At 50.9% G+C, this 27,606-nt stretch overlaps 2 protein-coding genes across 3 annotated transcripts in view; one reads left to right on the top strand and one right to left on the bottom strand.

Moving 5' to 3' along the window:
• CLCN1 (chloride voltage-gated channel 1) overlaps nucleotides 1-18,582 on the top strand; it is a 32,628-nt gene extending 14,046 nt beyond the window's left edge. The window contains exons 9-23 of the mRNA XM_060156479.1: nucleotides 182-266; nucleotides 489-590; nucleotides 922-1,006; nucleotides 1,281-1,430; nucleotides 6,019-6,088; nucleotides 6,275-6,385; nucleotides 7,766-7,979; nucleotides 8,214-8,347; nucleotides 10,607-10,845; nucleotides 11,130-11,241; nucleotides 11,662-11,738; nucleotides 11,973-12,011; nucleotides 15,707-15,811; nucleotides 15,913-15,999; nucleotides 16,535-18,582. Coding sequence (XP_060012462.1) covers nucleotides 182-266; nucleotides 489-590; nucleotides 922-1,006; nucleotides 1,281-1,430; nucleotides 6,019-6,088; nucleotides 6,275-6,385; nucleotides 7,766-7,979; nucleotides 8,214-8,347; nucleotides 10,607-10,845; nucleotides 11,130-11,241; nucleotides 11,662-11,738; nucleotides 11,973-12,011; nucleotides 15,707-15,811; nucleotides 15,913-15,999; nucleotides 16,535-16,906 — 1,982 coding nt within the window. The 3' untranslated portion in view covers nucleotides 16,907-18,582. The remainder of the gene's footprint in view (nucleotides 1-181; nucleotides 267-488; nucleotides 591-921; nucleotides 1,007-1,280; nucleotides 1,431-6,018; nucleotides 6,089-6,274; nucleotides 6,386-7,765; nucleotides 7,980-8,213; nucleotides 8,348-10,606; nucleotides 10,846-11,129; nucleotides 11,242-11,661; nucleotides 11,739-11,972; nucleotides 12,012-15,706; nucleotides 15,812-15,912; nucleotides 16,000-16,534) is intronic.
• Nucleotides 18,583-18,891: 309 nt separating this feature from the next.
• Nucleotides 18,892-27,384, bottom strand: FAM131B (family with sequence similarity 131 member B). Of its 2 annotated transcripts, XM_060155931.1 has the most exons (7): nucleotides 27,266-27,384; nucleotides 24,624-24,733; nucleotides 24,285-24,320; nucleotides 23,878-23,971; nucleotides 23,370-23,567; nucleotides 21,779-21,922; nucleotides 18,892-21,561 (listed from the first exon to the last, which is right to left on the bottom strand). In XM_060155931.1, the coding sequence occupies exons 1-7, from the start codon at nucleotides 27,291-27,293 to the stop codon at nucleotides 21,089-21,091; spliced, it is 1,083 nt and encodes a 360-aa protein (XP_060011914.1). In that variant the 5' UTR covers nucleotides 27,294-27,384; the 3' UTR covers nucleotides 18,892-21,088. The 2 variants fall into 2 exon arrangements, with proteins under 2 accessions (XP_060011914.1, XP_060011915.1); XM_060155932.1 differs by lacking the exon at nucleotides 24,285-24,320.
• Between the last annotated feature and the right edge of the window lie 222 nt (nucleotides 27,385-27,606).

The raw sequence follows: 27,606 nt of genomic DNA, 5'->3' as shown, positions 1-27,606 counted from the left end.
GATACAGGTCATGGAATAGGGGAGAGTGTCTCAGCCAGGAGTGTTAGAAAAAGGAAATCAAATAGAAGAGGAGACATTGGGATGGGAGGGAGCTTTAATCCTTAAAACCTATGACCCTGGTTCCTTCTCGGTGCGTTTCTGTGATGCTCCCACCGTAATCCTTGGCCTTTCCATCCTATAGTCACCATCACAGCTCTCTTCAGAACCAATTTCCGAATGGATTTCCCCTTTGACCTGCAGGAGCTCCCAGCCTTTGCAGCCATCGGGTCAGTGGGTTTGTCTGCTCGGAGGACAGTGGGGAACCAGGGCTGGGGCGTGGCTTTGCACTGGAAGGGACCCAAGTTGGGAAGGTGGGGTTGGTGTGGGTGAAGTGTAAATTGTTGGGGGGAGGTGGGTAGAAAGGGAAGGTGTGTGCCTGGCATTTGTTTCCCTGCGGTAGCCAGGTCCGAGGGATGACAGTATCATTTCTGCATAACTTACACCCTCAGGATTTGCTGTGGTTTCCTGGGAGCTGTATTTGTGTACCTGCATCGCCAAGTCATGCTCGGTGTCCGAAAGCACAAGGCCCTCAGCCAGTTTCTGGCGAAGCAGTGAGTCACCGCCCGTCTTCTGCCCTACCTGTTTACCTTGTGCTTTCTCCAAGAGTTCCTCCCTTTTAATCTTTGTAGAAGGCGTTAAATGCCTTCAGGTGGCTTGTGATAAAATATAGAAGCCCTGATACTGTACAAGGATGAATGGTGTAGTTTCCCCTTTAAAGATTGCTTGTTGGTGGAGAGAATTCTCTGTCTAATGGCCTGAGACTACAGTAGACTCCAGTTTTACTGTAGTAGACGACAGTAAAACTTTGGCTTACCAGAGTCCAGAGAGTTGTCCACTATGGCCTGACTAAATTAGGGTGAGGATTAATTGTTTCTTTTTCAGCCGCCTGCTCTATCCTGGAATTGTTACCTTTGTCATCGCCTCCTTCACCTTCCCACCAGGAATGGGACAATTCATGGCTGGAGAGGTCAGCTCCAAGGGTGACCTCTGAGGGTGGGAGTCAGGTCACTGAGCACATGACTGGGACAAAGCCAGGACGGGGCCACATGGAAAGGAGGAAAGAGCACAGGTGTCCCTCAGGCTTCTGAGCATATGTGCTTTTGCCCAAGGATAGACTCTCTCCCTGAGAAAAAAGCAAAAGGGTCCCGTGAAAAATGAAACTGCGGAATTGGTTCTCTTAAAAAAATGGAAGTACCGAACATCCCTGGAGAACTGCTCCCTTTTGCTTCCTCCTCTCACAGTTGATGCCTCGCGAAGCCATCAGTACCCTGTTTGACAACAACACGTGGGTAAAGCATGAAGGGGACCCTGAAAGCCTGGGCCAGTCAGCTGTGTGGATCCACCCAAAAGTCAATGTCGTCATCATCATCATCCTCTTCTTCATCATGAAGGTACCTCTCCCTACATTCCTGGCTCCCTGGGCTTCTGTTTTCAACCTAGGAACCGGGGTGTGCATAGGGTAGGGAACGGTAAAACTTCATTTGGTCTTCGTCCAACCTAATAAAAAAAAAACAGTTTGGAAACCAGAACGTAAGTAAGTTGCTCATCTAGAGAAGTGAACCAATATCTGGGTTAATGTTCCGTTCATGTCAGCTTAGTGATGTTGCCATAATTATTATAACCCTTCTAAAGGTTCCGCTTGCTAAATTATTGAGACAGCAGCCAAGTAAGTAAGGACAAGAGCTTAGCAATACAGAGCTTAGCAATACAGATAACTGTGCAAAGACCTCAGATAAATTAACCAAATCCCCCCACATGTTAGATAATTAGGTACTTCATTCTCCATGCATCTGATTATCCATTTTCAGATGATTTGCATATCCATTTTTTCCCCAGTCTAGTGGATGATCTCTTTTCTAGAATTACAAAAGGGATAAAATATTTAAATCCACTTTATTAGTGACTATAAATAATTTTTATAAATGTTATTATTCTCTATTTAGGTAGTGAGGCTGTGAGGATTTTGCCATTCTTAAACCATTTTCTTCTAACTTCAATTAGGAAACAAAAGCTGATCTCTTTTATAACAGTTCTTTTTCATATTTGCCCATTAAGGATCACGTGTTTATAGACTTCTCAATTACTGCCTTATACAGTATATTTTTATTTCCATCACTGGTTGTGACATCTGTTATAATTGCTGATTGCCTTTTTTTTCTCTTTTTTGATGATTGCCTGATTATTCATAGTATGTCTTGCTTGAATAACCCAACATTTTCCTCTATATATTAGGGCCTTCATGTGAAAGTCTGTCCACATTAATCTTTCATGTTTTTTCATACCTTGCTATTAACTTATTCTTGATATTTATTGTGAATCTATATTTCCCCAGGATATGAGTCACTAAGTTATATTTATATTGTAATAGCTGTAGTGGGTTCATTTATTCAATAAATGTTCTCATGAACCTACTGTGTGCCAAATATGTAATACTTGATTATTGATCTTTGGTGAATCTAACGCTTATGGTTGAAAAAAATTATTTTAAAATTTCCTTCATGGTTTTTTGCTGCTCATTTAATGTGCTTGTCAATGGTCTTATCCTTAGAGATACCAGGTGCTTGACATACCAGGTTCCAATTCTGTCACTTACGTTCTCAGGATTTGCTGTGGGGTTTCTGGAGGCTGTATTTATGTATGTTCTTTTTCATTCCATTCCAGGGGGATTAACTGGGTCTGTGGCTTCCATATTTTGCACACCCACTTTATTAATTAGATCATTTTCATTTCTTCCTTCAAAAGATTTGATATTTTTATCATAAAGAAGTTCTCAGTGTCTTGTTAGGGGTCTGATTTTGGGACTTTCGTTATAGAGCTTATCTTCTCTAATTTATAAACCCCGGCTTCCTGTAATTGGTTGTTGAGCATACAAACCCATGTGCGGTAACCAAGTCCAAGTTTTGATGGCATCTCAGGATTTCTTGTTCAATGATGACAATGGTGTTTTTCTGATACTCCTCTAGACTGGGCTGTGTGGTAACTTCGGGATCATATATACTTTTGAAATGTTAAGCGTTTGAAAATTTTTGGAGAAACAAAATTCTGTATGTATTTTCAACATTTCCTTCCCACCTGACCTCATTTCCTCAGATTCCCAAGTATATCTCTGGATTTCACCTTACAGATTAAAATTTATTCTGAGAAACCTACTTGGATTATATAGCAGGACTCAACTCTATGTCATTCTTATTAATTTCTCACTGAATCACATCCTCAACAATGTCTACATAATAAGTGAATTGAGAAGAAACTCACATTTCTTGGGCTGTATTTCAAGCCCAACAGATTGAAGCAGGCCTATGCTATTCTATAATATTTTAAATGTGAAACCATTCACTGCTATAAATCCATGATATTACCTAGTAATCACTGCTTCCAGCATTTTCACTGTCTTATCATTGGACGCATAACCATACCCTTGTTATTTCCAAAGTGTGGACAATAGGGTGCGTAGGCACATTAAAACATACAAGTGACTTAGAACTATTTGTCCACAGTTTGATTTGAAATTTAGCTTATGTGGTCTTCTGGCAGTCTCAGTGCTCACAGATAAGATTCTCAGTTCAGCTCTTTTTTTTTTTTTTTTTTTTGCGGTACGCGGGCCTCTCCCTGCTGCGGCCTCTCCCGCTGCGGAGCACGGGCCCCAGACGCGCAGGCCCAGCGGCCATGGCGCGGCATGTGGGATCCTCCCGGACCGGGGCATGAACCCGCGTCCCCCGCATCGGCAGGCGGACTGTCAACCACTGCGCCACCAAGGAAGCCCAGTTCAGCTCTTTATAACACTGATGAAGGGAACTTCCATCTTCTCAATTTTAAGACATGGAAGGCATCACCATGTTGTAACTCTGGAGTGTTTATAATGAGTATGAATATAATTACAACATCTCAGTTTCCTTTTTAATAAGTCTAACATTATTACCTAGATCCCTGAGTTCTCAGTACTGCCTGAGGCTCTGTAGCATTCTTGCCTAATCTTCCTATGGTTCCTTCCTGTGAAGGGTTTAAATAAAGTAGAATCTGTGATAAGGCGTCTCTAGTTTCCCAGTTCTCTAGAACTGGGTGTCTAAAATCTTGGGAATTATTGGTATTCCAGATCACTTACCCTGCTTCTGGATCTTCCCTTTCATGTGCTAACAGCTCAAAAAGAATGCTAGTCTCGGGTCATTCTCTGTGCTATAGGAGTTGATAACTTCAGTGTCCCCTGATCCTGTTGCTATTCTTACACTTATCTTGGAGGATAATCTGAAGTTCATCCTCTGAAATCAGACCAGTCAGCCACCTATTATCTTTATTACTGGAGCTTTCAGATTAACCTGAGCCTACAGAATCCCTGTGGCTTTCATGTACTTATTCCTAAGAGACAGTACAGAATCGTTCAAGGGGTCTCAAAATGTTGTATGTCAGGATCACTTAAGAAACGCCTACAAGTGCCTAGAACTCTGTCTCCAGACAGTCTGATGGGGTAGCTTCCAGTGGTGTCTGGTCATCCGCAGTTTAAACAAGTTCCCCTGAAAGCATTACTGTTGGATGTTTTAAGCAAATATTAGCTCTACGTGTTTCTGCTTTGCATGAATACTGTTTGACCAAACTCTCTTTTTTCCTTCCATCCTTCCTTCCTTCCTACCTACTTACTTAACTCACCTACCTGCATCCTGCCTGCATTTACTGAGCACTGTGCCAATGCTGAGAGAAGGCAAACACAACAAGATACACTGTTGTTACACACTCGAAGAATTTGCAATCTGTATTCTCTTCAATTGTACGTTTAACTTTGCTGCTCTCCACTGTTTTAAACAGTCCTATTCTGAAATGGCGACATATGTATTTTGCCTCTTCTCAGAGGTTGTCTCTTGAGGACAGCCCTGGCTCAAAAGACTCTCTCTCTAAGGTTCAGAAAATTAGGAAACTTATTTCTCATTAGTTTACAATAAAGTTCGTGCAGTGTTTAAATTGTAAATATTTTGAGCCTGGGAATTTTTTTTTGACCTTTAGCTGTTGTCATCTTTCACCAGATTAGTTTGAGATCATTTTCTAAGATCGGCTTACTTATTTGGGAAATGATATGTAAACCTGTTGCTTAATTTTCATATCATGTCTCATATGTTTATTTCTTTTACAGATATTTCAAAAGGTCAACCACTCCTCCTTTTTCCATTCGGTTTCTCAGTTCCTTTGCGTTCTTTGCTGCAGAATGTACACATTGCTTTTGCTCAAATCATCCCAATTCCTGTTGGAATACTACCTTGGCCTTGGAGGTCCTTTCTATCACGCTGGCTGGTTTAGCTGGCTCTCTCAATGGGCTCTTGCAGGTTGGTCAGGACAGATCTGATTTTCTGATCCTTTGTTGAAGGTGATTTGATGTTAAAGGAAATGCTCAGGCAGGACTCTCTTCACTCCGGGTTCGCTTGTGAGGCTTGCCATATAGATGGCTTTGTAAATGGTCATAGTGAAGCTAAAGCAATCATGCAGTAAGTCACTATGACTTTAAGGTGTCTGCCACTTAGAGCTGGGGCTTTTTTTTCAGAAACAGTCTGGCCAGGAAAAGGTATCCTCCACGTTCAAGAGCTCAGGCTGCTTAGCTGAGGTGACCTTTGTGGGCTAAGAGGATACAGTAGGCTAGGGCCCTTTTGGGGGCAGTGACAGAGGAGTCCTCTGGGGCCTCACTGCTTGTTTTTATTGCCTAAAGGCAAATATTGTCACTCCAGGTAGGAACAATTTGGGTTGAACCTTCTTATAGTGTTGTCTTTGGTGAGCTCTTAGCCTGAGCGCCCCATGTGGTTTTGGTTCTGGAGGAAGGGTGACAGACAGGATGGCTTCCAGAAGGATTAGCTATCCCAGGATGTCTGTAACTCTTGAAGCAAGAAGGAGGAGGATAGTGGGAAGGAGGTTGAGAGTGTGTGTGTGTGTGTGTGTGTGTGTGTGTGTGTGTGTGTATTGGGCAGAGTTGAGAGGGTGTCCTGACGCCTCTTTTTACCCCAGTTCTGGATGTCCATCGTGGCCACCACTATGCCCATACCCTGCGGAGGCTTCATGCCTGTGTTTGTGCTCGGTAAGTTCTGATGGGAAGCCTGGGATCTTACTGATGGCTGCAATCTAGTGTACTGAGAAAATAAGGAAAGGCCTGGAAGGCTGGGGGTTTGTATTTAGTCTTAACGCCCAAGGAGGTATGGCTCTGAAGAAAGAGGATAAAGACCTTGAATCTCTCAACACCTTCCTTCCTTTTGTCTCTCCCTAGGAGCTGCATTTGGAAGGCTGGTAGGAGAGATCATGGCCATTCTTTTCCCAGATGGTATCTTATTTGATGACATCATCTACAAGATCCTACCTGGGGGCTATGCAGTAATTGGTGAGACACATTCCACCCTCCTGTCACCCCAAATACCCACACTCGAACTCTCCCATGATATCTGTATTCCAGGCTACACAATATGGTTTTAATTTAATGCTGTTTAATTCAACTTTTATTCACATAATCAACCCTTGGCTCTGACTCTCATTAGCTCTTATTAAACATCTCTGAGCCTTAGTTTTTTGTTTTTTTGTTTTTTTTTCAGTACGCGGGCCTCTCACTGTCGTGGCCTCTCCCGTTGCGGAGCACAGGCTCCGGACGCACAGGCTCAGCGGCCATGGCTCACGGGCCCAGCCGCTCCGCTGCATGTGGGATCTTCCCGGACCGGGGCACGAACCCGTGTCCCCTGCATTGGCAGGCGGACTCTCAACCACTGCGCCGCTAGGGAAGCCCTCTTCCCATATTTAAATAACAAATATAGTTAATGCACTAGGGACTATTTTGGTTGGTGGGAAAACATAACCAAAAACAAGTAAGACAGATTCTATTGTCTAAGAGCTTATGGAATCATAATGATTTAGATCTGCAAGGGCCTTAGAACTTATCTAATGACCCCTTTCACCTTAGAGATGAGAGCATAGGATTCCAGAAGAATTAAGTTCTATTCATACAATTGAGAAATAGTAGAATCAGGATCTCATTGATCCAAGTCTACAGCATGATTCCTGAATTTTGACTCTATCCACTCATAAATTGTTGGCATCAAAACCTGAGGTCTGGGCTTCCCTGGTGGTGCAGTGGTTAAGAACCTGCCTGCCAACGCAGGGGACACGGGTTCGACCCCTGGTCCGGGAAGATCCCACGTGCCGCAGAGCAACTAAGCCCGCCGTGTGCCACAGCTACTGAAGCCTGTGCGCCTAGAGCCCATGCTCCGCAACAAGAGAAGCCACCGCAGTGAGATGCCCGCGAATCACAGCGAAGAGTAGCTCTCTCGCCACAACTAGAGAAAGCCCGCGCAGCAACAAAGGCCCAACGCAGCCAAAATAAATAAATAAACTTATAAACAAAACAGAACAAAACCTGAGGTCCAAGGGAAAACACTGTAAATGGGTTTTTAAATGCTCAGTTAAGAGTGATCCAAACTTTTCAAAGCAAGGAATAGATGCCACATCACCATCTTTAGTTTATAAATGAAACTTTGACCACACACAAAATGTTTGTAAATTGCCGAAGGTCATAGAATGAGATCAAAACGACGAGTTTCTAACAGTTCAGCATTCTAACCCTTTACTCCTGACAAATGGTTATCTCAGGAGTGTTGGCACTGCCCAGGATCATGTGTCCCCACCCTGTGTCACTCCCGTCGCATCCCCATGGAGCCCCCATGACAAGAAAGGCAGCCCTAACCCACCGGTACGCTCCTGTGTCTCATTCTAGGAGCAGCAGCACTGACTGGGGCAGTATCCCACACAGTCTCCACAGCCGTGATTTGCTTCGAACTAACGGGTCAGATCGCTCACATCCTACCCATGATGGTGGCTGTTATCTTGGCCAACATGGTGGCTCAGAGCCTGCAGCCCTCCCTTTATGACAGCATCATCCAGGTCAAGAAGCTACCCTACTTGCCTGACCTTGGTTGGAACCAGCTCAGGTCAGAGGCACCAGCTGGAATTAGTTCAGATTTGATGGGGTTGGTGTGGGAGGTTCTGAGATTGAGCATGAGGTTAAGGTCAACGTCTGGAAGCACTGCTTTTTACTTATTTTTATATTCCCACGCACTTCATAAATATTATGAGTGATCAAATGCATGGCAGACCTGACGGGAGGAGTGGAAGGGACAGGCATGGGGTAAGGCTAACCCTGCCTGTGCTTTCTCCCTCTGCAGCAAATTTACAGTTTTTGTTGAGGACATCATGGTACGGGACGTGAAGTTTGTTTCAGCTTCTTGCACTTATGGGGAGTTGCAAAACTTGCTCCAGACCACCACAGTCAAGACTTTACCACTGGTCGATTCAAAAGGTCAGTGGGAGGGAAGGAAGCAGATTCCTGAGCTAGTGACCTGCACAAGGGCTCCACAGAAGTGGAGGCGGCACTGTGGTGTGGGCTTGTCTAAGGGGCCACCCAGGCTGCTGCAGGACGCTCAGCCTTAGGGAACATGGTCATCTTCAAGGAAGGAAAAACACAGCCATAACACAAGCACAAGAAGACAGTTAAAAAAGCCAATGAAAGAAATACAGTTGATTCTCATTAGTCCTTGTAGTTATGTTCTATAAAGTTTCCAAGAACACTGAATTAGGGACACTATACTGAACCATTGCTCCTAGAGGAAATTGAGGGTGAGGTTCCTGCAAGCCTCTGGTCACAACACTTTCTTCAAGTAATCAAAGCATACACTTGTCTTAGGTGTGTTTCTCCTTAAAGACACCTTATTTAATTCATCAGCATTGAACTCACCATGACCAACAGAAGGTTAGCTCATGGCTGAACAAAGCTTTTATCTAACACACTTTTTTTCTCCATAAGGCACAGCACAGCCTTCCTGCTTAGGGGCAATTTTAAACAGCCAAATTGGGCTTCCCTGGTGGCGCAGTCATTAAGAATCCACCTGCCAATGCAGGGGACACGGGTTCGAGCCCTGGTCCGGGAAGATCCCACATGCCACTGAGCAACAAAGCCCGTGTGCCCCAACTACTGAGCCTCTGCTCTAGAGCCCATGAGCCACAACTACTGAGCCTGCACTCTAGAGCCCATGCTCCGCAACAAGAGAAGCCACCACAATGAGAAGCCTGCGCACCGCAACGAAGACCCAATGCAGCCAAAAATAAATAAATAAAATAAATAAATTTAAAAAACAAAAACCCTTAAAAAACAGCAAAATCACCAACACAAAAAATGCAAAAAACATGGCATTCAATGGACCACGAAAGAACATTTGTTTACAATATGAAAGCTGGAAAAAAAAGGGCAGAGCATCACCTTGTTCAGACTCAGCTTGGAATGTGTGCGTGGGGTAACTCAAATTTTTTGCTGCTCTGCACATGTCTATGAATGATGGGAAAAGTACTGCAAATATTGATTTTGGGTTACAAAGATATTTAAGCCCGTAGGTGAATTCACAAATAGGGAATCCAAGAATAATGAGGCTTGCCTAGAAATCTTACGGCCCCTTATGTGGTTCTCATTGCTACCTAGCTAAGTGATAGCTGTTCTTTAATGCCCAATTTGAGGAGCAGATGAAACTGTTCCATATGAAGGAGTGAACGTGTTTAATGAGCAGTGATTTCACCTCCTTCACCATCCTTTCTGCCCACCTTTGGCACTTAATCTTGCTTTGTATTATTTCTTATTGTGGTTTCTATATCTATGTCTTATCTTCCTCAGTAGATTGTGTATCCCTTGAGGGCAGAGACTATAACACCTGTCTCACTCAGACTGCCTCCTTATAGGTATTTACTGGATATTAAATAAATACGTGTCTAATGATTGTATTAGTGTAATAGAATCATTTAGGGATATTTGGAGCCATTTAACTTGCTAGCTCTAATTTCAGATCATCAGAGTATCCAAACTACTCAAATTAGCTTAGTTTTAATATTTTCCCAAATGCCAAACACCTTTCAGTGGCCTCTAACGCAGTGGTTTCTCACTGGACTAGGGGTACAGCCGATGGGCTGCAGGGTTTTCATAATAATGACTAAGACCTCATGGTAAGATTTGTCTCAGTAACACTGCTGCAATCTTATGGCCTCAAAACTTAATGAAAATGTTAATTATAGTAGCAGAATTCTGATAAATACATAAAAGACCTTCCCAGGAAAAGTAGGCATTCTGTTTATATCTACAAGGACCCAGAGTCTTTAAGTGATTAAACATCAGATATCCTTGTAGACTTCTTTCAAAGTATATTCGTTCATCTCAGTATGAATGGCTTTTAATGTGTCTTCTTTTGGGGACAGTGTTGATTAGCCTATTTTAATACCAAGTTCACCTATTTACAAACAATCTATGTAAGGGCTGCATCAAAATAAGTACAAATTAGCACCAATTAGTGTACTACCAATTGGGGCTCTAAGTGCTAAATGGGTGAAATAATAGAGATTGAGTGAGATCAATCCTGGAAGACTTTTGAAATGAGTTTTTAGGAAGAGAGGGTAAGAGATGAAAAAAGATTGGGTGCTGGGCTTCTGTCCCTGACTCCATCCTGCCAAGCAGGGCCGGGGGGTGGGGGTGGGGAGGGTAATTGAGCGGGCCCTCAGGCTGAGCTTGGATCTCCCCCAGATTCGATGATCCTGCTGGGCTCCGTGGAGCGTTCAGAACTGCAGTCCCTTCTGCAGCATCACCTGTGTCCTGAACGGAGGCTGCAGTTAGCCCAGGACATGGCAAGGAAGTTGTCAGAGCTGCCCTTCGACGGGAAGGTGCGGCAGGCTGGGGAGGGGCGCCGTGGCGTCCAGGGTCGACCTGAGTCTTTTGCCTTTGTGGATGAGGATGAAGATGAGGACCTCTATGGGAAGCCCGAGGTGAGTGGGCTGGGAAGGGCCGGGTGAACAGGATAGATGGGGCAAAGGGAAAATAGGAAGAGAGAGGGAAGATGCTGATCATTGACAAAGTCAAAGAGACAAGTGCCCCTGGGTCCAGGGACTGAAGGAGATAAGGTTGCAACTGATGGTACCGTGAGAATTCCAAGTGCTATAAGGACTTCTGAACTGAATAGAGTTAGATGGGTTTCCCAGGACACCACCTGGTAAAGACAGGAAAAGGTAGCCTCTTCTTTGGGACTGAGAACTTTTTCTATTCTTTGCAGCTGCCTCCTCTTCCTCCTCCTCACCCCTTTCCTACTGCTCCACTGCCCCCTGAAGAGCCCAACGGGCCCCTGCCCGGCCACAAACAGCAGTTGGAAGCACCGGAGTTTGAAGGTAAAGATTCTCCCATCATGCACCTCACCCTTGAGACTGCAGGTAAAGATTCTCCCATCATGCACCTCACCCTTGAGACTGCAGGTAAAGATCCTCCCATCATGCACCTCACCCTTGCCTCATGCCTTGTGGTTGTGTCTGGGCACTCCTCAACCTAAGGGCTCCTGCTATGAGGAGGGGTGCGGCCTGAGGATGGTGGGAGGGGGTTTCTATTCTTCGAGTCTCCATGTTACCCTCCCAAGGCATGGGGGCAAGGGCTGGATTAGGAGGATGGAAGGGGAGAGTTCCTGTGGAGGTGAAGCACCTAGAAGTATGGACCTTTTGTGGTGAAGTGTCAGGACCACTTGAAGCCCCTGACCATTTCCTCCCAGGATGGATATTTCTTTCTTTCCATTTCCATTCACTCACCACTCCTCTCAGGTCAAAGACCCTCCATCTTTCAGTCCCTGCTGCGCTGCTTGCTGGGCAGAGCTCGCCCCACAAAGAAAATGACCCAGGTGAGAGGAGATGTGTTGGGGGCGGGGGACATGGGACAGGGAGCTTGTCTTTGAGGAGCAAGAAACCCATGATCCTTAAATCAGGAGAGAAGAGGTCCCACCAAGAAGAAGCTTCATCATATGGAAGGGATGATGGGTTGGAAAGAGGCATCTGTGGCTTGGCCAGGGAGAGATGGCTGTGGTTCCACTTGGAAGAAAAGGGAAGGAACTTGGACCTATGTCTTTCTTCTCTAGGATTCAGAGGATTTAGTGGATAACATGTCACCTGAAGAGGTAAGTAAAGGAAACAGGAACCTGGGGTGGGTTGTTTTGTCACATGAACATATTGCTCACTTTTTTCGACCTTCTTCATTGTGTTGTTGTAAGAGTAACATGGGAGTCTAGGCAGGAAAGCGTTCTGAGAGGTTGGAAATGAGGTGTGGCCATGGAGACAGTACTGAGCACGTTGCTCGGAGGTAGGGGAACATGGCGGTGTGCTCATGGGGACCGGCGTCATTTCAGGAGAGGGAAGTTTTGAGCCTCTGTGTGTAGATGCGCCCGTGGTGCTAGGATGACCCTTAGAGCTTTTAGACATTAGGGAAGTTCTAGACCAGGCAGAGGCTATGCGGGATGGGTGAGATTTACCTGCAGGAAAATGGCACCTGGCTGCCAGCACTTATGCAAACCAATGTGGACTAAGATGGGGCATTCAGTGTCTGGTGAGGTTACTCTGCTGGATTGACCAGGGTCCTGAGACAGTGGACAATGAGAAGATTCCAGGAAGCGAGACTGGGAAGAACCACAAACTGAGGGCAGATTCTGACAGTGTCGCCTCATTGGGACAAACCACTATCCCCTATAGAATCCATGAGAGGGAAAATCAAGTACTGAGTGGGTTTGGTTGTGCCGAGTGAACAGAACGTGGCACAGTGAGTGGGAGCAGGTGGCTGAGCTGTGCCCATCAGAACTACCCCGGCGTGTGGAGAGACACTGACAGCATCCATTAGCAACTATTCCACTTAGTAAAGGAATGCAGCTTGCTTCGAAGGCTGAAAGGTAGAGCTTTAAAAGTATGTAGCTGAGCTTCCCTGGTGGCGCAGTGGTTGAGAGTCCGCCTGCCGATGCAGGGGACACGGGTTCGTGCCCCGGTCTGGGAAGATCCCACATGCCGCGGAGCGGCTGGGCCCGTGAGCCATGGCCGCTGAGCCTGCGCGTCCGGAGCCTATGCTCCTCAACGGGAGAGGCCACAACAGTGAGAGGCCCGCGTACCGCAAAAAAGAAAAAAAAAAAAAGTATGTAGCTGACAAAATACCATAATGTGTATTATCTTTAAATAAACATCCACTGGGTGTCCAGAATATATATGTGCTAAGAATTAAAAGTACTCAGGGTTGGAGGAGGGGGTGGTGAGTGACAAGAGAGAAAGGCAGTCTTCCCCTTCTCCCCTTGACACCCCTCGAGACACACACATTTCTGATAAATGACCTAAAAAATCAAATGGATGATCACAGAAGAAAAAAATCGAACTATTCCTTCTGCCCACAAGCAGGAATCAGATAGGCCATAACTACAATTAAGGATTGCCTTACTAGGGTGCTCAAACCAATAATACTTTTTTTTTTTTTTGCGGTACGCGGGCCTCTCACTGTTGTGGCCTCTCCCGTTGCGGAGCACAGGCTCCGGACGCGCAGGCTCAGCGGCCATGGCTCACGGGCCCAGCCGCTCCGCGGCATGTGGGATATTCCCAGACCGGGACACAAACCCGTGTCCCCTGCATCGGCAGGCGGACTCTCAACCACTGCGCCACCAGGGAAGCCCAATACTTTTTTTTTTTAATACACTGAAGAAAGCCAACTCGCTGATCAGTGAGCTTATTTAATGACCGCTGGAAATAAAATGCAACTAGGGATCAAAAGAAGATAGATCATACATTTTTAGGTGATATCTTTCTCAAAGAAGATTTTAAGCCACTCTCAACTCTCATGGGAACCACCAAGACTTTTTGAAAGGATAAGATTCAGTAGGAGTCAAACTTCAGGATATTTTAACACAGTTTTCAGGCTAGATCAAGATGACACCCTTGACAATATCAAGATGATACCTCTGGGAATAGTCAAAGAATTCCGTTCTAGGTTGCCAGAAGTCCTTGCTATGGCTTTTTTTTTTTTTTAATTTATTTTTGGTTGTGTTGGGTCTTCGTTGCTGCACGCGGGTGTTCTCCAGTTGCGGCGAGCGGGGGCTACTCTTTGTTGTGGTGCGTGGGCTTCTCATCGCGGTGGTTTCTCTTGTTGCAGAGCACAGGCTCTAGGCGCCTGGGCTTCAGTAGTTGCGGCATGCAGGCACAGTAGCTGTGGCGCACGGGCTTAGTTGCTCCGCGGCATGTGGGATCTTCCCAGACCAGGGCTCGAACCCATGTCCCCTGCATTGGCAGGCAGATTCTTAACTACTGAGCCACCAGGGAAGTCCTCTGTCTTGTTTAATTCTGCTGCTCTGTTAGGGATACACACAGTTAGAGCCCTGGTTTGTATTTGATGCTGAGATTTTTCAAGTCATGGAACACATCAGACAAAGAGCAGAAAAAAGCTGGGGGTCCCAGGAACACGATCAGCAGTCAAGGTCAGAAGCCCACCTCTGTGTAATCTTGGGCAGACACTTAAGCACTCCATGCCTCTGTTTTCTCATCTGTAGAATGGGGATAATGATAGGGTTGTCGCAGAGGATTCAATGAGTGAAGCAATTAGAATAATGCTTGGCACCGAGGAAGTGCTTGGTGCATGTGCACTGGAAATGGTTCTGTTAGTGTTGTTCCCTAAGGGCAGGCAAAAAAGGAACCAGGGAGGCCAGAAATGATCATAGAATGCTCCAGGAGGACAGGACCAGCCAAACCAGGGTTGGCAAGGGGCTGCTCCCCCCGTCCTATAAGTAAATCCTTTCTGCAACATACCTGCTAAGTGGTCATCCATCCTGTGAGAATTTTGTGTGAACCTATAGTCAGGGAAGGTGAGAGTTTAGAGGAGGTGTAATTGCAGTCCAGAAAGAGCAGGACGGGACAGATGGAAAGCACAGCGCTGTGGACCAAACACGGGACACGAGAACTAGGGGATGGCCTTCGGTGACGTCCTCTGAAGCTTGAAACGTATAGATTTGGGCAAACAGGAAAACAAAGTAGTACCTCATTCAGAAGGGACTGCCTGAAAAGAGATTACAGAAAATTTAAAAGTCATTAATGAGAAACAAAGCGATACTGGATTATTCAGAATCTTGGGGATTTTTGACGTGCACATCTAAAATCCAGAGGAAAGTTCAACTATTGCCTTAATGCTTCGGTCATAGACAAAACAATGTAAACCAAACCAAACACACAGAAACGGCTTGTTTGAGTCAACAAAGTGCCACGTGACCCAGGACAGCTCTTCCAATCCAACAAATCTTTGCCGTGCTGTGTAAAAGGTCAGTGTGCTGGTTTCTCCATGACACACAGCAACTGATAGCACACAGCACTCCAGAGGAGTTCCGCCCAGGGGGCAGAATTAAGACAAACGCCAGCCTAAGATGAAAAGGAGAGCCTGGCAGAGCACGTCTGACCCGGAGTGTCAGGCATAGGATATGGGCGCAGGGTGGGGTTCTTGGGGAAACCCAGAACAGCAGTCGCAGAAGCGGAAGCACATCTGGCTTCACTGGAGCTGTGGGTGTTACAGGAGTAGTGGAAAATAAGGCTGGAAAGATGGGTTGGAAATAAGTGTTTGGGGCACCAGGAAGAAGGAGCATGTTCTGAGCACCTTGAGGGTGAAGGTTGATTTGGGGCTGGAGGAGGGAAGAGAGCGGTGCGGCTCCCTGGGGGAAAGGGAAGAGGACTAGTGGTCTGGAGGAGCTGTGACGGTTCACTGTGTATTTCAGGCTTCTGGGCCAGGGCGAGGAGGGCTGTTTGGGGTCAAGATCTGAGGTTTGAGGGGGCTCTGATACTGGGTGACGGCCCTCCTCTCCGGCAGATTGAGGCCTGGGAGCGAGAGCAGCTGAGCCAGCCTGTCTGTTTTGACTCTTGCTGTATCGACCAGTCCCCCTTCCAGCTGGTGGAGCAGACATCGCTGCACAAGGCGAGTCCTTGCCCGATGCCCACCGCCTGCCGAGCAGGGCTGCTGGGAGGGCCGGGAGGTGCGGGGCCTCTGCGTGCTGACCTGCCGCCCTTTCCTCGCAGACTCACACGCTCTTCTCCCTGCTCGGCCTCCACCTTGCGTATGTGACCAGCATGGGGAAGCTCACGGGGGTGCTGGCCTTGGAGGAGGTAAGAGCGATTGTCCCATTTGAGCAGTGAGGAAGAGTGGGGCACAGGATACGGGGGTGGGGGGCAGGGGTGGCCTTAACATCCGGGAAGTTCCTCCAGATTCCCCTCCTGTTTTTCATGCAGAGACTGGAGGGGGGCGGAAGTGCAGCCCTGTGCCCTTCTAAGGACGGCATGGGCTTGGGATGGGGGTTCAGGGCCCGAGTCATGGTTTCATAGGGGTGCGCTGTGGTGGTGCATGGAAGGGGGAGGAGATGGGAAGTGGCTGAAGAAGGCCTGAGGGTTGCTAGGAAGGGGCCGAAGGAGGTCCTGTGTCAGGGGTCTTGAGATTCACTGCTCTGTAGGTGGGGCTTTTCGTCCATCATGCCCCTTTTTTCCTTTTTCTGTCTTCTCCTTGTGATCCCTCCTCGCCATGCATCTTGCTTTCCCATGCTTTTTCCTTTTATCGTCTGCTCCTCTCTCGTGTCTGTTTCTCTCACTGCCCCTTTCTTCTTTTCCTCCCCATGTCGTACCCTCTCCCCTTCCCTCTGCCCCGCAGCTGCAGAAGGCCATTGAGGGGCACACCAAGTCTGGGGTGCAGCTCCGCCCACCCCTTGCCAGCTTCCGGAGTGCAACTTCGACTCGAAAGACTCCTGGGGGCCCACTCCCTGCTGCAGAGGCCTGGAGCCTGCCTCAGGATGGAAGTGGGGCCACTGGGGCAGGGGATGTGGCCCCTGCCTCCCCAGAGACCCCTGTGCCATCCGCCTCCCCAGAGCCCCCTCTCTCCTGGGCTCCGGCCAAGGCAGAGAGTGAGCTGGAGGAACTGGAGCTGGCGGGGGCTCCGGGGCCGGAGGGGGAGCTGGCCGACATCCTGCAGGGCCCCAGTCTGCGATCCACCGATGATGAGGATGAAGATGAAATGGTCCTCTGAGCGCCTCCCAGACCGCCGCATAAAGACCAGCCAGAGACCCAGGCTAGAGGGTGGACCTGTGTGGAAGAGGGTATTTCCTGAAGCCGGAGAGATCGCACCAACATCCGGCCTCTGCTACGAATTTTAAAATGTCATCCTGATCGTGTTGGAGAAGGAGCCAGGATCTGGGCAGGAGTAACCTTGGTCCATCATTTGGGCATGTCCCCCCGTCCCCAGACAGGCGGTGGTTGTAACCCCTGCGAAGGGCCCCTGGTAGTCCACGGGCTTCTTGAGTTTGCCTGTGTGCGGGTGGGGAATGCCTGCCTCTGCCTGGCCCCCCTCACTCCCCCACACTCCCCAGTGTTCTTGTCCCAGTGTCTTCCTGGCCTTGCCCATCCCCCGTCAGTTTCCCCGGGGGCGGGTGGGGTTAAGGCAGGCCCAGGATGACTGGTCCTGCCAGTGCCATGTGGGAGGAGGAGACGGGGTCACCTCATGGCCTCATGGACTGATGACACCAGAGTGTACCTGCGAACTGTCCACAGCCCCTTCTCTCAGAGCCCCCCACCCCGTCCTCCACTTGCCCACAGCCATTCCCTGAAATTTGCCTCCAGACTCCATCCTGGCTCCCACTATCTGTCCCGGGGCAGAGCCATTACTAGGGCGGGGAAAGGCCAATCCCACTTCCCCCTCCTTTGTCCTCCATTTAAGCAGTGAGGCATGGATAAAGAGCCTGTGGGGGACAGCCTGGAAGAGGAAAGGTCGCAGGAAGGCTCTGTGTGAAAGGGGCAGTACCCAACCGTCCTGCGGCCAATGGATTTACTTAACTCCCTCTGGCAGAAATTCCTCCCATCTCACATCACAGCTTCCAGTTTCCAGGTCACTCCCTCTCCGCTGTAGTCCTTGATCTGTCCTGCCCAAGGGTCAGCTCTGCCCTTGAGGTGCTCTAGCTGGGGCTTCTCCTTCCAAGAGTGGGAACTCAGGGCAGCTGGGCCACTGGTTCACCCAGAGACTATACCTTCTTAGGGACTGGTTCTTTGTGTTTCTCTTCTAGGGGTTCAGCGTCAAGATGGCAGACCTTTTTCATGCTTCCCACACCTGGGAAGTCAGATCCTTATCGTCCCCAAACCAGCGACAGGGAGACTGCCATCACCCTGCCTTTTCTATAAGTGGTCCCAGGTGCTCTGAGCGGCCAGAAACCCTTGCTCCCACCCCCAGGGCTTTTGTCCATCCCTTCTTTTATGCCTCGTTTAGTTCTGCAGTTGTGCCCCCTCCCCAGCATTCTCCTCCTTCCCCACCCTGTGCCCGGCCTCCATCATCCCCCAAATAAGACACTCATAGCCGAAGGTGCCACCACGTTGTTTAGTGCCATTGAACAGAGCCTGGAGCCCTCTCCAGCGATACAGCCCTTCCGCCTCCCCAGGCCAAGAGAGAGAGGCTGTAGCCTGGGGAGGGGGGCTGGCTGTGGGCCTTCGAGCCCAAGCCCATGTGTATATAATCTATAATATTTATATATATATTTATATATAATTCTCTCTGTAATATATGTCATAGAATCTCTCTTGGGCTTGGGGTGGAAATGTCACATTAAGAAAACATGCTAAGACTGGCCATAAAAATGGATATTCCCTAGACCTGGAAGACGGAGTATGGGATGTACAGGTGGGGGTGAGAAGAGGTAATAAACTCATTCACCAAGATTCCCTCCTTGACACAAGGATAAGAAGGAAGGTGTGGGTGGGGGGGGGGGCGGGGCGGGGGCGGGGGGAGGGGAGGGATGGAAGATTTGGATTTTCCTTTAATAAAGTGAACTCAAAATGAAAGGGCACCCCCCCACACCAGAAGAAAATCATTTAGCAAGAGAAGTTTCATTCACCATGATATGAAAACAGCCCCATTCTGGGACTGCTGTAAAACGTGCGGCACAGCCTTTAACCCCAAGGGAAAAGCAACCCTCCCCCATCCCCCAACAGCCTCTTCCTGCACATGCCCCTCCCCTCCCCCTAAAATAGGCTATAAGCAAACCCCATGCACCCTGGCCCCCCCCAGCACCAGAGAGGCAGTTCCTCCCTCCAGAAGAGTCCTGAGAGGGTCTCAGGCCAGCTCCTCAGGTTTTCTCCCTCTTCAGAGTGGAGACGCCTCCCCCCCCGCACCCCGCCCGACCTCTGGGCAGCAGCGATGCCAGCACCCACGGATGCTGGGCCACGCTCACGCTCACGTCCGAACTCTGCTAGAACCCTTGAGTTTTAGTCGTCTTTTGGCAGGGACCAGCAGGGACCGTTTGGCTTCCTCAGTGAAGGTGGGAGGAAAGAACACTGCTTTAGATGACCTTTCCTAACTCCACAGAGCCCTGAGCGAAAAAGGAACCGTGCTGCGTGAACCCGCTCCCTGGACTGGATGTCCGCTGTGGTCCGGGGGCGGAATATGGGACACGAGGGGGGTGAGATTAAGAGAAAAGGATGATGCCTTAGAGAGGGCAGTTTGCACAAGATAAGAAAACGGGGACCACGTGAGAGGAGGGAACTGTGACATGCAAAACCCCAAGGACCTGCAGCAGGAGTGCAGGGCGAGGCCAGCAGCGAGGGCCTGAGTGAGGCCACGTGAGCACGCACAACCCTTTAACAGTTTTAGATGAGGTGACTTCAGCTACCTGTGCTCGCCATGCCTAGTCCTGTTTCCTCCAAGAACCAACTTCAGGTAGCCATCCTCCCCCTCCCCAGAAGATGTGGACCTGGCCTCGGTTGCGTTTCAGGGGCACAAGTGTATGACACTGTGGGCTTGACGGAGGCAGGGTCACAGATGGACAGAAGCACCCCAACTCTCAACCTCCTCATTCTGGGACACCGTTGCAGCAGGGGAGGGGCAGTGTGCTGCCGTCTCTTCACTCTACCCTTCGACCCTGTCCTCTGCCCTCAGGACGTCTTACAGGAGTGCTGGGGCTCCAGGGCTGTGCAGAAGTCCCCACCAGAATGGAGAGTGGGTGCAGAGGGCAAGCAGTTTCAGGGGCTTATGCCTCATTGTAAAACATCCTGGAAGGAAGAATACCCAGATCCTCCTCTCCTTCTCCTCAGGAGGGCGGGGGGTGGGGGGACACCTGTGAGGCCCTCCTGGGAGTCGGTGAAGAGGGGCCAAGGGAGCCCAGAGCCCACGCTTCTCCTTGGCAGACACCCTGCCCCGGCTGGGGGCCTGACAGCACCGGACCCCTCCCTCCACCCTACTCACCCCTGAGTCCCCAAGAAGTTATAAAAATGTAGAAAAGGCAGAGAGAAAAGTGTAAACAGCTCCAGAGAATTAGGGGTAGATGGAGGGAGACACAGCCTCATGCTTCCCCGTCTAGCCAAGACACCTGCATCCTGTGTCACCCCCCTCCCCCCACACCGCCTCGGGGCCCCGGGGTTCCCAGAGCAGGAGACAGAAGAAGGCAGAAAAGGGAAGCAAGAGCTGGAGTCGCCAGCCCTGGCGGGGTCCTTTCCCATATCCTTAGGGTCCTCCTTCCAGCCACAGGATAGTCAAGATCCCAGAACAAGTGGCCATGTTTGTCCTCGGTCTCACCAGTGACCGCCTGGTCTCTGGACAGGCCTTGTGCCCCTGTGCATCCCGGCGGCCACGTCCACCTCCTCCGTGACTCCTGATTTCAGAAGCCAAGTTACCTCTGAGGGCAGAGCCAGCTCACTCTGAGGAGACGGGGTCTGTACGTTGCTTCCCCTGTGCCCATCGAACCATGTCCCACAGCCCCTGAGGTCTGTTCCTCATAGGAGGGATGAGCTTGGGCCACAGCCAAGAAAACAGAGTTGGGAAAAGCAAGAGTGACGTGGACAAAGGAGGCCTTCAGGCAGCTACAGTCAAGGCTCCTGGAAGACGAGATCAGGGAGCAAAGAACTGAGATCCAGGGGCCGGCCACGGGCCGCTCTGCGCTCCTGTGCTCAGGACACACACCGGAGCTCCACCACCACAGACCCAGAAGCCCGCAGCCAAGCGAAGTTCATGGCCATCTGCTTGCCTGGGCCTCAGTTCCTGGACCTGTGGTCTCTACAGTGCAAGCCTGGATAAAATCCCACCCCGGCCCTCCGTTTTGCTGGCCAGGACTCCTGGGCTCGTGAGAGTCTTCTGCCCAGGCTTCCGCCGTACTGCTGGGGGAAGGGAGGGTGTGGTTGCAGCCGTGCCCCTCAGGTGGGAGTGGAAGGTGGGGCCTTCAGTGGGAGGAAGCTAGTTGTTGGTCTCTCCCTCCTCCTCATCAAAGGACTGCACGCCTGAGGATGTGACGTCAGACACCTTCCGACTGAGAGCGGTGGGCATCTCGGGGTCTTCTCGTGGGGAAAGCGACTCCAGGTCCCGACATCCCGCATCCTCTTCCTCCTCGGGCGCCAATGGCCTCTTCTCCTCCTCGGCGGGGCCCCTGGCCAGGTCCACCCCGCCCACCCCTGGAGCCCAGTCAGTGTCTCCCCCCAGCAAGGCTGGAGGCTCCTGAGCGGCGTATCCCGAAGCAGGTTGGGAAGGTCCCATTTCGTGCAAGCTAGGCTGTGAGTCATCAAATGCGGGGCCGAGATAGGATCCTGTGGCCGGAGAGGCAATGAGGGACTGGTCGCTTGCTTCCCAGGCGTCCGATGACCCCAGACAGTACATGCCCTGGGACACGTAGGAGTGAGGCCATCCATCCATCGGGGCTTGAGCAAGGGCATCTGTAAAGAGAATCACGGCGGTTGGTGGGGTCGCAAATATCAAAGGCAGTAACAACAGCACAGAGGATTGAGGGGGAGGTGCGGGGCGGTGGGTGAGGGGGGGAGTAGGAAAGCCTATATGAACAGGAAGTCTTAGAACAGAGGTGCATGGAGGTAGCCTGGATAGTTGAGGAGGCCCCTTAGGCCTCTGGGGTCGGATTCTGGAACCATCCCTCACCCTGACTCTCCATCAATTCCTGGTAGTTGTCACTGTAATTGCAGCCCAATGGCTCCTGGGCGGAGTTGACACTCATGTCCTCACCATCCATGGAGGACCAGGCCATGAGAGTGGCCTCGGAGATAGCAAACTGTTCCATGACGCCTGGGAGAAGAAATGTAGTCAGCACGAGATACCTCGGGGAAGCCTGAGACACATGCATGGGGCAGGGGGACGTCAGTGCAGCGCTGTTCAATAGAGATATAACGCAAGCTACTTATGCAATTTTAAATTTTCTAGTAGCCGTATTAAAAAAAAATGAAAAGACATAGGTGAAATTAATTTTAATAATACATCTTATTTAACCTAATCTATATAAAACATTATCATTTCAATGTAGAATCCATATAAAACTATTGAGGTATTTTACATTCTTTTATTCATACGAAATCTTTGAAATCCAGTCGATATTTTACACTTACAGCACATCTCCATTCGGACTAGCCACATTTCAAGTTCTCAATGGCCACATGTGGCCAGTGGCTACTGTATTGGACAGCACAGCCTTGGTATATGCCCCGAAACAAGGCAAAATCGTGGGGGACTTCCCAGAAGGTCAGATTTAGGATTCCTAGGGGAAAGAGTTGGGGGGGTCTTCTGGTGAGATATCCTAAGGGATTGAAATTGGGGATTTCCAGAAGTTTAGCTTTGGAATTTTTTTAGGAATGGTAGCTAGTGCTAGGTAGTCAAGGCCAGAGGAGTCTAAATGGGAGGGATTGTAGGCCCACAGTGGTATCAAGTTCAAGGTCTGGGAAGGACAAGGGAGGAAGGATAGAATAATGAAGATGGGTAGACTTGGGGTTCCCGTGTTGGTCAAAGCCATGAGTAAGTTGAAGCTTACATTGCTAGCTGCCCTACACTACCCACTACATGTTTGTCTCCCCTCCCCACTGATATTTCTTCCACCACCCACACCACCAACCAAAGAACCCTCTTGTCTATTCCAGATCTATCATTTTTCCTAGGTATCTTATCGAGATCTGCCACTAGGGCTCGGGCAGGGTTGTAGGTACACCGTATGCCTGCCTCGTACCTATACTGAATTTTAAAAGCTCTTCTGTACACACCCTCTCCTCACCCAGGTCCCTTGATCTGGTGGTTGTCACGAGTAATGTGACCTGTAATTGCATTCATGACTGCAGTGTGCTGATGGGCAAAGGCGAGAAGAGAACCCCAAGGCTTTTCTTTCATTTTCATCATAAAACATGAGTAGAAGCACAGACTTTTGAAGCCTAAGATACCTGCCTTTTTTTTTTTTTCCTCCTGTACTGAGGGAACCCAGGGTTTGGACAGTCCCACCATGCAGGAGAGAAGGCATCAGGTGGACCCACAATCCCATGTTAACTCCCCTCAACTTCCGAGACGATAATAAAAATAAGTTTGAGGGTACTTAGAATAAACAAGTCAGAGTCCTTGAAATTAGAGCTAGTTGGGAAATTAAGTCTGATGGTATCACATGAACAGAGCCAGTCCTACCATAGGGGATCAGGCTGAAGGGTCGGTCTCTGGCCATCCTGAACATGTGTCTCTTGAGGGGCTGGGGAACAAGTACCTGCTAGGAAACGTGCCTCCTTCTCGCCATCGCTGAGGTCGGAGTAGGCGTCTGTATCCCTGCGCACGGCCTCGTGGCTGTGTTGCGGCTGAATGGCTGGTGCCTTCCCCCAGCCCTGCCACTCGATCATGTGAGCCACCCGGCCCTGCCCCATGGCTGTGGGCTTTGTCACATGGTCCTTCATGCTTCGCGAAATCCCTGAGGGGCCAGACATCCCCCAGGTGCTCCAGAACATCACACAATACCCGCACCAGATCTGTCCCGCCCCCGCCCCCGCCATCACCCTCACCCTAGCCCCCTGGGACTCCATCCCATGAGGGGGCAGGTATGCCCTAAGACTCTGTCTATGAGGGGCCGCCTGGAGGATGGGAGAGGCTTGACAGAAAGGGCAAATAGGTCCGGGGTCTGGGGATGAGGGTCTTCTTCAGGCCTGAAGGGGCAGGGACACTGAAAGCATGAGCCCCGAGGGAGTCTCCCGTCTGCACGCATCCCCAGGTCGGAGTCTCACCTGAGAACGATGACTTGGCCAGGGCCCCAATGCCATAGGCGTTAGAGTTTCGCTTAAGCTTCGGAAGAATGGAAGTGGTGTCCTCCATGGAGAGCTGGGACAGGGAATGTGGGAGGAGGGGCAGAGGAATAAGAGGCTATGAGGTGCTTTATATGTGGAGGACAGTCCACGGTTTCCAGGAGTAAGGATATGAGCCAGGGCGGGCGATCAGGCTACCATTGTACCCGGGGGGTCCCTAGGAGGCCTATCCCCCAACCACCCTTGAGAGTTTGGGGGTGGCTAAAGAATGTGAGGGCTGCCAGTGCCCGCTGGAGGAAGGGGGCGCTGTGTGCTACGGCAGCAGGTGGGAGAGGCCAAGGAAGAGGAGGTAGGGTGGGCTGCAGAGGCCTGGGGGGAGCTGAACTCACATTGATGCCATCCCAGGAGAAGTCAGTCCGGGTTTGCTGTGAGGAAAGAGGAGAGGGAGTGGGTACCCGGGGCACTTCCTCAGAGGGGCTTCCAGAAGAGCGTGAGGTAGAGAGGGCTTTCCTGAGATTAACATGGGGAACTGGGATCTCCGCGTGGAGCGTTTGGCTTGTGTTTGAGGAAAGGAGGAGAAATGTTCTGTGAGGGCGTCAGTCTGAAGGTGTGTCTGGGAGGTTGTCCTGGAATTTAGGAAGGTGGCCGAAGGACTAGGCTTATGCATGGTGGTTCTGGGGGTGTTTTCGAGGTCCTCTGGGAGGGGGGCTGAGCACGGAGGGCCTCACCTCAGTGGATGGCCGGTGGAGGCTGCTCCCGTGCAGCGAGCTGGTGCTGTCCATGTTGATTTGGTCCACATCCTTCAGGCCCTTCCAGTCCACGGCTATCACTTCATTTCCTGAGATGGACAGATGGTTAGCTGCTTCCCTTTCACCTCCCTATGCCCAACCCGAAGGCCCGTCCTCGTCCTTTTCCTTCAGAACGCTGAGGCCACAGATGGGGGCCAGGCCCTCCAGACCCCTCCCTGCCCCCCCACTCCCACTCCCTCTTCTGATTGCCTATTTTCATTTACATCCCCACTCGCCCCAAATTTTTGTTAGGAGAGATAATAATGCTGAGCTCAGTCAGGAATAGCACACTCGGAAAAAGTGTTCTATGGCCTCATTTGTTGTTGTTTAAATGGAAGGGTCAGTGGCTGGGTTTTAGAAGGAAAACAGGTCTCCATTCTATCCTGAGGAATCTCTGAGGGTTTCTGTATGGGAGTGCACGGGAGCTGTGCTTTTCCTCTATTATGTTCCTACAAATAAGGGCAGAACTTTTCCAGGGGCAAGCTTCCCTAAGTGTTGGCCTTATTATTTGTGAGGTGCAAGGATTGCATCTTCCCTAGTGGATCCTCCAGAGGAGTTGGTGGATTTGTCTGACAGGAAGGAGGTCTGGTGGGGATAGAGGCAAGAGCTGGGTGTGTACACCTAGAAGCAATGAAAGCAGAGAAAGCAAAGAGTGAGATGGAATCATTTTACCTAATTCTTGGGAGACAAGTGATGGATTAAAGAGGAGAGAAGGGGGACAGCAGGAGGAGAGCAGGGGACTTTTTAAAATAGGAACTAAAAGAATAGGAATTTGAGTCAGAGAGAAGACAAAAGACAATGGGAGAGGGTGGACAGGGTTTGAGGGCTGACTGGCAAACTGGAGGACCTAGGAAGATGGTAATTCTGCAGCCGAGGCCACAGCTCCTCATAAAGGGGGACTGCTGCCGTGAGGGGTGGGTATGCCAGCTGGAAGCCTTGGGGAAGAATCACTTGGGTGGTAGACCCAAGTGAACCACCTGACCTTATAGATCTTTTCTACACATAAAGTTTTTTGATTCTGAATTTAGGATTAGGCGTCCACTCTTGAGGAGGGGTGAATTGAATGGGGTCTTGGGCACCAGGAGGCATTCGGCAGGCAACAGCATAGCTGCTGCAAGAGGAAGGGGTTGTGCTGGACAGGTCTGAGAGAGGTAAGGCCCCTCCGAAGTGGGCACACTCTCCCTTGGGGCTACAGGGGAATGGTGAGATGGGTCAGACCAGTGGCTGGAAGGGAAGAGGAAAGATGGACATCTGGGCGGACAGAGCAGGAATGGGCAGGCAGAGGACAGCCTCTGAGGGGAAGGGAGATGGCGAGGGCAGAGTGGGACAGAGGGGTGAGGGGAGGTGGCCTTTGTAGAAGAGGGAGAGCTGAGTCAGAGCCATGGGGGGCAGGGAGGGGGAGGGAAAGAACCCAGAGAAGAGGTGAAAGCAGAGGAGGAAGTGGGGGTATCCATGGAAATAAATCGGGTCTCAGAGACATCAGGCTTCCGGAGAGTGAGTTTGTTTGTGATAATAATACGAATTATTCTCTCCGCCTGAGGTCACTGGGGCATGTAGGCGGGAGAAATTGGGAGTCAGAATGGGAAAAATTGGGGGTTTTGGGAGAGGGTTGAATCAATCTGCTGAGCTGTGAGAGCGGAGTGGGTGTACGGGGTGCAGGAGAAGGCACTGGGTAGCAAGGCAAATGCTGAGGGGAGAAGAATTCCGAGGCGCCTCTCTTCCTTCCCCCGGTCAAAGGTAAATAAAGAGCTGGCCCCGCCCCGCCAGCCCCCGCCGACAGGTGCAGCCAGGTCCCCGGGTTCCCTCGCTCGGCCAGCCCCACCCTCCTGGGAGCGGGCTCCCGACCCCTCTCCAGCCCTCGAACCCCCGGCCTCCCCCCGGCGTCCCCGGCTCTTCCACCCCAACCCAGCCCGGCCCCATTGCCTCCGGCCGTGGAACCCATTCCCCTCCCGGAGGCACCAGGTTCACCCCGCCCCCGCCCCGGAGGGAAAATGCACGTGAACAAAGCAAATCGGGGGAGGCAGAAACGACCGAAAAAGGCAACAGAGAGGGAAAGAGATGGGGGCAAAACACCCAAGCCAGATGGAGGCGGAGCGGGGGCGGGGGCGTGCGAAAGGGACTCGGGGCTGAGACTGAGACTGGGGGTCCTTAAAACGGGGGGCTGCTCCAGAAATGGAGGGGGGGCGAGGAGGCGCTGGGGAAGGCAGAGTCGAGGCCGATGGCCTGGAGATGGAGGGTGTGGGAACGGGAGAGTCGGGGAGGGCGACGGAGGAGAGAGAAGGTTGGCGGGGAGATGATGGAGAGGGACCGCGCCTGGGCAAGGGCAATGGAAGGAAGCCGGAGGGAGACGGAGAGAACTGAGTCCAGAGGGATGCGAGGCCCGGAGGCGCGAGGGGAGAACGGGGAGGAGAGAGGAAGGCAGGGACCGCGAGGGCACAGAGGGAAAGTGAGGGAGCGCGGCGGGGCCGGGCGGTGCGGAGAGAGGGACCCGGAGGGGCGCGGGGATTGGTGGGGGAGGGGCCGGAGGACCGGACCCCGCCGAGTCCTGCCGCCGCCCGCGCCCGCGCCGCCGCGGTACCCACCCACGGTCCGGGAGCCGATGCAGCCCATGGCTCCGGGCCTCCTGGCCGGGCCCTCACCGACGCGGGGCGGGCGCCGGGGGGAGCACCGGGAGCCGCGCCGCCGCCCCAGCCGCTCTGCAGCGCCGCGGCTGTCTCCGCTCGGCTCCGCTCCCCCCTCCCCTCTCCATCCCTCCCCACGGCAGCCTCCGTCGTCGCCGCTGCCGCCGCCGCCGCCGCCGCCTGGCTCCCCCGCCCCGGCTCGGCTCGCGGCGGCGTGGAGGGGGCGGCCCGGGGATTGGTTGCGCCGGCGCCTCCCCGCCCTGCCCCTGACCCCGCCGCGGCGCTCCCTCGGGGAGCCGGGC

This window comes from Lagenorhynchus albirostris, chromosome 8 (assembly GCF_949774975.1).
Source record: "Lagenorhynchus albirostris chromosome 8, mLagAlb1.1, whole genome shotgun sequence".
Taxonomy (NCBI): Eukaryota; Metazoa; Chordata; class Mammalia; order Artiodactyla; family Delphinidae; genus Lagenorhynchus; species Lagenorhynchus albirostris.
The sequence above is the reverse complement of the archived record's forward strand: the minus strand, read 5'-3'. Positions and strand labels throughout refer to the sequence as shown.

Excerpts from the sequence above, each read along its gene's own strand:
- FAM131B (XM_060155931.1), bottom strand. The coding sequence starts at position 27,293 with ATGGGCTGCATCGGCTCCCGGACCGTGG. Across the intron at positions 21,923-23,369 it reads GGAGGCACGTTTCCTAGCAG|GCGTCATGGAACAGTTTGCT; the intron begins GTACTTGTTCCC and ends TTCTTCTCCCAG. Across the intron at positions 21,562-21,778 it reads GGAATTGATGGAGAGTCAGG|ATGCCCTTGCTCAAGCCCCG; the intron begins GTGAGGGATGGT and ends TTCTCTTTACAG.